This window comes from Periplaneta americana, chromosome 16, assembly GCF_040183065.1.
Source record: "Periplaneta americana isolate PAMFEO1 chromosome 16, P.americana_PAMFEO1_priV1, whole genome shotgun sequence".
Classification (NCBI taxonomy): Eukaryota; Metazoa; Arthropoda; class Insecta; order Blattodea; family Blattidae; genus Periplaneta; species Periplaneta americana.
This window is the reverse complement of record NC_091132.1, coordinates 34471111-34482040: the sequence shown is the minus strand read 5'-3', so window position 1 is coordinate 34482040 and position 10930 is coordinate 34471111. Positions and strand designations below refer to the sequence as shown.

Below are 10930 nucleotides of genomic sequence, written 5' to 3'. Positions count from 1 at the left end.
TTATATTACCGGTTGTTCTGTATGGCTGTGAAACTTGGACTCTCACTCTGAGAGAGGAACATAGGTTAAGGGTGTTTGAGAATAAGGTGCTTAGGAAAATATTTGGGGATAAGCGGGATGAAGTTACAGGAGAATGGAGAAAGTTACACAACACAGAACTGCAAGCATTGTATTGTTCACCTGACATAATTAGGAACATTAAATCCAGACGTTTGAGATGAGCAGGGCATGTAGCACGTATGGGCGAATCCAGAAATGCATATAGAGTGTTAGTTGGGAGACCGGAGGGAAAAAGACCTTTAGGGAGGCCGAGACGTAGATGGGAGGATAATATTAAAATAGATTTGAGGGAGGTGGGGTATGATGATAGAGACTGGATTAATCTTGCACAGGATAGGGGCCGCTGGCGGGCTTATGTGAGGGCGGCAATGAACCTTCGGGTTCCTTAAAAGCCATTTGTAAGTAAGTAAGTAAGTAAGCCCAAATATAACTGTTTAAGTTTATTTAACGGATTCTCCTAAGTCTTGACTCAGATTTGTTTGAAAAAAAAACATATGCAAGCACTAAGAGACTCTTTATTAAAACACAGAATGTATAAATCAAATCCAAGAACATTACATGAAATGCAAAATAACATACGAAAAGAAACAGCCAACATTTCACAACCAGAATTGCAACATGTGAATGAAAATTTGTTACGACACCACAACATGTCCCGAAGCACAGGGAGAACAATTTTAATAGCTTTTTTTTTAAATAAGCAATGTTAGGCATGTTCACAATTTTAATTTACAAAATAATGGTACTAAACCATGTCCGTTCATTCAAATTATCGCCCACAGCTGAGGAGTAATGGTTAGCGCGTCTGGCCGCGAAACCAGGTGCTCGGGTTCGATTCCTGGTCGGGGCAAGTTACCTGGTTGAGGTTTTTTCCGGGGTTTTCCCTCAACCTAATATGAGCAAATGATGGGTAACTTTCCGTGCTCGACGCTGGACTCATTTCACTGGTATTATCACCTTCATCTCATTCTCATTATCAAATAATCTAAGATGTTGATAAAGCGTCGTAAAATTACCTACTAAAATAAAATAAATCCAAACTATCTTGATGCATAAGAATGTGTGAGTGTCGCATCACTCTGCCAACTACACAAGAACTGGAAAGTCGGCATGAGAGTGGTCTGTGTCTACAGCCACAGCTCCATGAAAGCAAGCCCAGATAAAATGATGGATCTGTATAAGAATAACCATACAACATCAACGAAATGCCAATATCAGGATGCTGCTTCAAATTCGAATAAAGCTGTATTCCTACAGTTCATACAAATAGTGAAATTCGTTCCGATTTTATATTAATTGGTTTTTAATTGATTAACTTCTTTATGATTTTATAGACATCCAGCAGTATCTGTTTTACCTCCAGAGCAATAAGAATAGTGACTACCTTTAAGACAGAGAAGGCCCTCGTTGGAGTTTATTCCCACTATGAAGGGCACGTTGTAGAACTTGCCCTGAGACAGAAGCTCAAGTGGATCTTCAGTGATGAAGGCTTCCTCATGTTCAGTGGGGTGCTCCAAAGTCGGCTTGAAGAACACAGCCCCAAGGTTCAATTCCTGGAATAATGAGCATCAATTGCAAATTGCACCTCTAACAATAAAAATCGGCAACTTAATACCACAGTCTAGTACATACAGTCACGAAGCTCAATACATACGGAATATGCATCCAATGATAGTTGAACTTTAGTTGCTAGCCACTAGGATCGCTACTATCGTACAGTCTACCGTTCCTAGTATTCTCAGTTGCTAACTGCTTGGAGCATTGTATCGCGAGAAATGCAAAAAATCACCTCAAGCTTCGTGACTGTATGTACTAGACTGTGATAATCTTAAAGATTTCCCCCCCCCCCATATGATTTACCATTGTGGCCACTAAGTTGACATTTCAGTGAAGTGGCCTGAACTGAGACACATTTGCCACATTCTGCACATATCTAAATAATGTTAAAATTAAAAATTGCCGAAAAAGGCAATGACATTCGTTGACAATGGAATTTTTCTAAATTCAGTATGACAGAGCTATTATTATTATTATTATTATTATTATTATTACTATTATTATTACTATTACTACTACTAGGGACTGATAGTGGAGCGACATGTGAGGGCAGCAATGAATCTCCATTTGTAAATAAGTAAGTATTACTACTACTATTACTACTATTATTACTGTTACTACTATTGTTAGTATTATTATTATTATTATTATTATTATTATTATTATTATTATTATTATTATTACTACTACTAGGGACTGATAGTGGAGCGACATGTGAGGGCAGCAATGAATCTCCATTTGTAAATAAGTAAGTATTACTACTACTATTACTACTATTATTACTGTTACTACTATTGTTAGTATTATTATTATTATTATTATTATTATTATTATTATTATTATTATTAATTACTACTACTATTACTAATACTATTACTGCTATTATTACTGCTATTAGTAATACTATTATTATTACTATTATTAATTACTACTACTATTACTAATACTATTACTGCTATTACTAATATTATTATTATTATTATTATTATTATTATTATTATTATTATTATTATTATTATTATTACTATTATTAAATACTACTACTATTACTAATACTATTACTGCTATTATTACTGCTATTACTAATACTATTCTTATTATTATTATTACTATTACTATTATTACTACTACAAGGACCAATAGCGGAACGACATGTGAGGGTAGCATTAAATCTCCGGGTTCCTTAAAAGCATTTGTACATAAGTAAGTACGCGTATTACTACTACTATTATTACTGTTACTACTGTTACTATTATTATTATTATTATTATTATTATTATTATTATTATTATTATTATTATTATTATTATTACTATTATTAAATACTACTACTATTACTAATACTATTACTGCTATTACTAATATTATTATTATTATTATTATTATTATTATTATTATTATTATTATTATTATTATTATTACTATTATTAAATACTACTACTATTACTAATACTATTACTGCTATTATTACTGCTATTACTAATACTATTCTTATTATTATTATTACTATTACTATTATTACTACTACAAGGACCAATAGCGGAACGACATGTGAGGGTAGCATTAAATCTCCGGGTTCCTTAAAAGCATTTGTACATAAGTAAGTACGCGTATTACTACTACTATTATTACTGTTACTACTGTTACTATTATTATTATTATTATTATTATTATTATTACTGCTATTACTAATACTATTATTATTATCATTATTATTACTACTATTACTACTATTATTACTAGTATTATTATTATTATTATTACTATTACTAATATTACTACTACAAGGACCAATAGCGGAACGACATGTGAGGGTAGCATTAAATCTCCGGATTCCTTAAAAGCATTTGTACATAAGTAAGTACGCATATTAGTACTACTATTAGGCCTATTACTGTTACTACTGTTACTATTATTACTGTTATTATTATTATTATTATTATTACTGCTATTACTAATATTATTATTATTATTATTATTATTATTATTATTATTATTATTATCATTATTATTACTATTACTACTATTATTACTAGTATTATTATTATTATTATTACTATTACTAATATTACTACTACAAGGACCAATAGCGGAACGACATGTGAGGGTAGCATTAAATCTCCGGATTCCTTAAAAGCATTTGTACATAAGTAAGTACGCATATTAGTACTACTATTAGGCCTATTACTGTTACTACTGTTACTATTATTACTGTTATTATTATTATTATTATTATTATTACTGCTATTACTAATATTATTATTATTATTATTATTATTATTATTATTATTATTATTATTATCATTATTATTACTATTACTACTATTATTACTAGTATTATTATTATTATTATTATTATTATTATTATTACTAATATTACTAATACTATTACTACTATTATTACTGTTATTATTATTATTATTATTATTATTATTATTATTATTATTATTACTAGAAAGAATGATGCTGAATTGATCAGGAAGGGACAAAGAAATTGGCTGGGTCACTGGCTGAGAAGAAACTGCCAATTGAAGGATGCACTGGAAGGGATGGTGAATGTGATAAATATTCGGGACAGAAGAAGATATTAGATGATAGACAAAATTAAGATATATGGTTCATATGCAGAGCTAAGAGGATGGCAGAAAGTAGGGAAGATTGAAGAATGCTGGGTTTGCAGTGAAAGACCTGTCCTTTGGCAGAAATCTATAAAACAGAATGAAATAGCGATGTTTCTTAAACTTTGACCTGTCATGGAACATCCACCACAACGAACTGAATAATTTTCTAAAATGTTATATGAATTCAGTTTATTCCGATGTAGCAATGCTGATATTTCGTGCGAGAGCTTTTCATACGAAATCTTCAACATTTTGTGAAATTACGTACCTCTTCTGTCATTGCCTTTGGAATTCCCTCCACTAGTTGTTCTGGTGAGAGAGTCTTTAGGAACTCCAAAAGTTCCTTAGAGTCGTCAGTCTCACAACCAAAAACTTTGCCGAACCTGAAGGCTTTCTTGCGAAGGACAGAAGGTGGTTCGAAGGCCCATGGATTCAGCACCGAGCCACTCTGAGCGATGACACGCGCAAACAATCCTGTAAGTCAATTACCACAGCAGGCTAAGTATATGTGTGCAATAGAAAGGAAGGAAAATGTTTTATAGTTATGGATAATTATTCATTCATTCATTCATTTCATCAACGTCAGACGGTATTCATTCATTCATTCATTCATTCATTTCATCAGTCAGATGGTATTCATTCATTCATTTCATCAAAGTCAGACTGTATTCATTCATTCATTCATTCATTCATTTCATCAAAGTCAGATGGTATTCATTCATTCATTCATTTTTTCATTTCATCAAAATCAGATGGTATTAATTAATTAATTAATTCATTCATTCATTCATTCATTCATACCGTTATTTTTTCATTTCATCAAAGTCAGACGGTATTCATTCATTCCTTAATTGATTGATTGATTGATTGATTGATTCATTTTTTCATTTCATGAAAGTCGGACGATCTTTCTGAACGTGGAGAATCATTCATGACAAAATATCCCTCCTTGAAACAAGAAAATCAGTTTCGTGACGTTCTCCCCATAAACGGCAGAAATTGTTCTAGCGATCTGCAATGGCTTTACTCCTCGGTTAAACTCAAATAAAAGATGTGTTGGAAATGTTAGTTTTTTCTACTTGACATTCCACCTTTTTTAGCCCATAGTGGACGGATGACCGAATTTTGGAATGTCTTGAATTTTATACCACACATATTTTGTTGTGTTTTTATATAATAATCTACAAATAATATATATTTTTAATTTAGTTCAATTGTTTTTTTAGATAGAATTGTTTGCTAAGTTTCTATTATCCGTTAATAATGTCCCATGCGAAACAATTTTCATTTTTAAGTCCATACTTTGTCTTAAGCTTTGTCGTTGTTATACTCGTAGTTTTTTTAATTTATGCTGGCTTTTAATGTGAGTGGGTAATGTTGAAGAATATTTTAAATTTCATTAAATCGAAAATTTTATACAGAAATTATTTTTGAAATTAAAAAATTAATAATTATGTGCTAATATTAAATACTTGCAGAAAAACCGGCAGAATTTCTATTCATGACATATTTTTGCACTTCTATATCAAATTTCAAAGCAACAGGTTAAGAATTGTTTCGCAAGGAACATTGTGCATGCAAAGAATGTTGGAAGAATTAAATGCGAGAAAACAGTGAAGAAGTAGGCGTACCAAATTCAGGTATTTAAATGCCGGGTTATTTAAAAATGGCTGCTGTGACGTCAGGGGACCCTCCAAACTGCGGAACATAACATTTTTTCGAAAACCGAAAGACTGTAGATTTGTTTGAAGAAAAATAAAAAAATCGATTATTAATCAATTTTCACTGAAATTCAGTTATTCGTTCCCTTAAACAAAAACAAAATGTTATGCTGGGAATATTCGTTTTCTTTTGTACCTGACACTCCATTTTCTTTAACCCATAATTAACAAAAGATTTCTTAAAATTGAAAAATTTCAGACGTATTCAGTGACACAATGCATTAAAATGACAAAAATTACAAATCCCAAACAAATGCCTTACGAAGGCCTTATTGCCATAGAGAATAAAATCGCTACAAACTCATGCATTAATCTGTTATACCTATAACCACAGTCTAGTATATACAGTCGCGAAGGTCAATACGTAGTAAATATGCAAACATTAGATAGTTGCTCACCACTAGGATCGCTAATATCGCCTCATTACAGGCAATGCAAAATAGTACCGTCACAGTCTATTGTTTCAAGCACCCTCAGAACTCAAGCTTCGTGACTGTATATAGTAGACTGTACTATAACCATCCTAGGTTGAATTTCAATTAGCTCTTGGTAACAGACAGTGGCGTAGCATGAAATTTTGAGTAGGGGAAGCTAACTCAAGTTGTCTTTTATGCAATATGAGAAAACGTACTACAAAAATACAGTCTTAAAATAAATAGTAGTCAATTTCAAGTCAGCAGTCGAAGATTGGTTGGAACATCGTAAGTAACACCAATAAGGCATGACCTCAAATGATACGTAGTAAAATATGATTTCACGGTTTACACATATCTCTTAACAAATAGACACGTATACGTATAACATTAGCTCACTCCCTGTCATACTTAGAGAAATCACAATATTAGTATCATTACGTAAGTATGCGTCTGTCTTTTGGTTGTGTCCTTCATTCACAGCAAGGGAGTCGGTCATTTGTTTTTTAAATCACACTTTTGTTCGTAAGTCAGTTTTGATAATACAATTGTCCTAAAAAAATTCAAGTAAATTAGTGTCAGAAACTGTTATTTCGCTCATTATTTATTATATCAGCCACAATGCACACTAACACTTCAACTGAACACAACTGACGAAAAGGGAAAACGCGGAAACTACTTATTTTAAATGTTAAAGCTAGCTTCTTTGCGAGTCTTGCGACTAGGGTAGCTTAGGAAGGGATGGAAAATCTGCGGGGTGGATTACACAGAAGAAACCGGTCTGCTTGGAAGCTGGTGTGTGCAGGCTTCTTGTTTACTGCTGCATCACAAATCATCCTGAGCTGTCGCATCACAATATTTAATGCGTAAATATAAATTCTATTAAAATTAATAAATAATTTTCTTCATAAACTGCAGGTTTATTATGAAATCATTATTAAATGGGGAAGCTAAGCTTTTTAGCTTACATTGACGCTACGCCACTGGTAACAGAGCCCACATAATTTATAAATTACCCTTTCCTTACTATCCCAAGTGATGGAATCGACATACAGCCCGATATGTACAGCGAGAAAATCCAACCACTTCTCACTACAGATATCTATAACACTTCCGCATGTTGCGTTAAAGCCTTGTTAAGTAAACAGATTCTGTTTGCAATAACGCATGCCAACTCTCTTTACCTCTCGATAACGGAGATAGCATGTGATAATGCACACTGGTGGCTCCAGCGCTCTCTCCAAATATCGTGACATTGCTGGGGTCCCCTCCAAACTGAGTGATGTTCTGTTGGATCCAACGTAATGCCATCACTTGGTCCTTTAAGCCATTGTTGCCTGGAATTACCGAGTCTCCTGTACTCAGGAATCCTGTGAAACATTGTGAATATAATTAAAGTACAAATAAAATAATATTTTCCAGTCTTGCCATTAAAACAATTTCTTAAAATAATTTATGCTCGACCACGCCGAAATGTACTAATTATACACCCGGTAGCAGTCCTTTAATGCATGTCATTAAAGTACACCTACTCATTAAAGTACAGGTCTTCAGCCAATGATAACTCAGCTTACATGTGTTCAGCCAATGACAAGTCAGCTTTGTACCGTTATAAAACCGCAAGTATCGATTATTCTCGGATATGCAATCGAAAGAGAATTAGCGAAAAGTCACGGAGGCTGGAAATCCAATACTGTCGCAGAAGGTTATGTTCTGTTACTATAATAATTAGCGTTAATTGTAAATAATATTCAAATAAATTCAATTTGTCATCTCGTTTTTCAATGTCGAATTCAATAATCAAGGTTATAATATTATAATATTATCAAGTTTAACGGGACTACGTCAAGGTCAATGACATTATTGTTCCTCGGAAAAAATCAATACTTTCGCGTCTGCGCACATCTCACAATTCACGACCTAGAACAAGGTCACTTCCGATCTTGTCAGATACCTACAAATAAAATGTATACATCTGAATACCGGTAATTTCAAGTTAGAAATATGGTCGAGCTTAAAAAGTCGTATGAAACTCGCCTATAATGGTAATTAAGAAGCTCGTATGAAAATTATGAAACTCGCTTGCGCTCGTTTCATAAATATCCATACTCGATTCTTAATTACTATCATTATAGGCTCGTTGCATAATGTACTATTATTGATCGATCAGCGCAATTAGCAATAGATTACTCATAAATTAAGCACAAAACAAATACAAATACAATGTGTTACGTTGAATTGCGGGCAGACTAGATAGGGCTCCTCTGTGAATAAAAGAAATTGTCCAATTCGATATCACAGAGGTCAACCAGAAGGGGTGAAGCAAGAAAAAAATCATACATGAGTTTACAATTTCCTATTATACATCCAAATACCATCTTCAGGAGACAAAAGTAATAGGACTAGAGGTTGGCGCAAGCGGTACCATATCTCAACAATATTAGTCTCAATGTGGAGAGGTCTGGATGTACACATGAGGAACATCTGTGAAATAGAAATTATGGCTCTTAGGTTAGAATTTTGAGGCATCATCTCTAAACTCAAGAAAATCTTTGGCACGATAAACATATGAGTAATTATTTAAGATCAATCTCATTTACATATTTAATTATGGTCACTTTTTCTTTTGTTTTATTGAAACCATTTTTACCTTATCTTTAGTGACAGGCTGTAAATTCAGGAGATTGTTTTTCGATAAAAAAAATTATACATACAAGATTGATGTGATAATAAATTTTTATTATAATATTATGTCCATGGGAAGTCAGCTGTTTAATCTAGTGGGAAATGTAGACTTTCTTTCGAGAGTGTAATGGACGGCACCTGGAACATTTTCTAGGTTGTTATAGAACAGGCCTGCACAAGGTTTGTGCTCTCCGAGCCGGCTCACAGCTCATGAGCGGAATGCAGATATTAGCTGCGCTCTGTTATGAGGGTGGACTGGAAGAAGGGGTGATCTCGTACAAAATGTACACAAAAGAAAGTGCTATTACGAGTACTTATGAAATAAATTCCCGTTCAGTGTTTGCAAAACTATCTTGGACTATTATTAATTAATAAAGAAATATTTATTTTACAGAAGTAATAGAAATTCTATAGCTACTTAAATATACAATATCATTTTGTTATATTTTTATTTATCAGTACATCAAAACGAGGTTTTATGCTGTTGGCAGCTGAAAGGAACAGTAACCTACTGATCGTAATGAAACATCAGTTACAGATGTTCGATGCTGCCTTTATTAAAGTTGATAACAGAAAACAGTTGCTCACAAATATAAATGTTGAGCCAAACATAGCAATCATTTTCACAGCCAGCCTGTGTAGTCGTGTATATTATTGCTAATGTTTAGTCTTGTAAAACTCAACCAGACTAGTAGTATTATTCAAACGATCTTTAGCCCTTAGGTCACATTGAAGATCAATAAGTTCGAGCTGTAAATCGTTAAATGGTAAATGTTATGTTCCGTCTTTTAGATTCCTTCATACTATACTATAGCAAAAGGTAAGCAACGTGAAACAGTTACTGAGAATAGGCCTACACACTGCACTCCACTAGATAGCTGAGTGGTCGTTTCCCTCTCCTCTACCTATAGCAAGTCTGTCATTCTGACGTATCTTCCTCCCCGTTTCGGCGAGCGGTAAACACCGCTTTCCCGCTCCGAAAGAGCGCGCGCGCTCGTTGAGCGCTGTTTGTGCAGGCCTGTTATAGAACTTCTTAGCTTGTGAATGAATAAACTGTTTGATTGTGTCGATACCAGTTCTTCTGTGTAGTTGACTGTTACGGACAAACCAAGGAGAACTGAGTAAGATTCGTAGGACTTTATTTTGAAATGATCAAGATTATTGTCTTTATGCATACAAAATTTCATGCCTTTAACTTAAAAAACTATGGTTGTAATGATTTAAAAAAAAAGTTGTATTTCCAATGGCATCCCATCTTTGTTATTGCCATCTTAAAAATAAAATTAAGAACAAAATCTGCGTCCTTACAAAGTGACTTATTTTGCAACCCACATAAATAAGCGAAAGAAAGTTGCTTCAGCAAGACAAATAGCTTTTATACTGTTTATGAAAACGCACAGCGCCTTGCTATAGCGGCAACCAGCGCCACGAGCTTGTCAGAGAAGTGGCCGCCGTAACAAGGGTTAATACAATTTGGGAAGATGATATTGGAGACAATATTGTGCTTCCATTATACAGTAACTGAACGTTTTTCCGCATAACTTAAAAATACGGTTTTTCTGTCCGTCACCTTCCCATAATCGTTTAATTTAAATCCGAAACTTTCACCAAGTTTTCCACGCAACGGTTCATAAGCCATACTTGTAACAGAGTACACTGACCTCTGAATTAACTAGCAATCACGCACAATCTTTGGAACTGAACTGATAATTTAATCTAGAGCCACCGTAAGCTGAGCTTTGACAGATCCAAGAACTAATGGACAATTTTAGGTGCATGTGGACGAAGTATAAATATTCAATTACAAGAAATACCATTACTCGTGTCATTACATACAGAAGTGAGCATGGCTGAAGAGAAATGAAAAATAGGT

At 33.4% G+C, this 10930-nt stretch overlaps 1 protein-coding gene across 1 annotated transcript in view; it reads right to left on the bottom strand.

The window, feature by feature from the left end:
* The window catches only part of LOC138691183 (juvenile hormone esterase-like), a 68419-nt gene that overhangs the window by 9956 nt on the left and 47533 nt on the right, over positions 1-10930 (bottom strand). Inside the window, exons 4-6 of the mRNA XM_069812961.1 lie at positions 7557-7742; positions 4507-4712; positions 1445-1613 (exon numbers count right to left, since the gene is read on the bottom strand). Coding sequence (XP_069669062.1) covers positions 1445-1613; positions 4507-4712; positions 7557-7742 — 561 coding nt within the window. The remainder of the gene's footprint in view (positions 1-1444; positions 1614-4506; positions 4713-7556; positions 7743-10930) is intronic.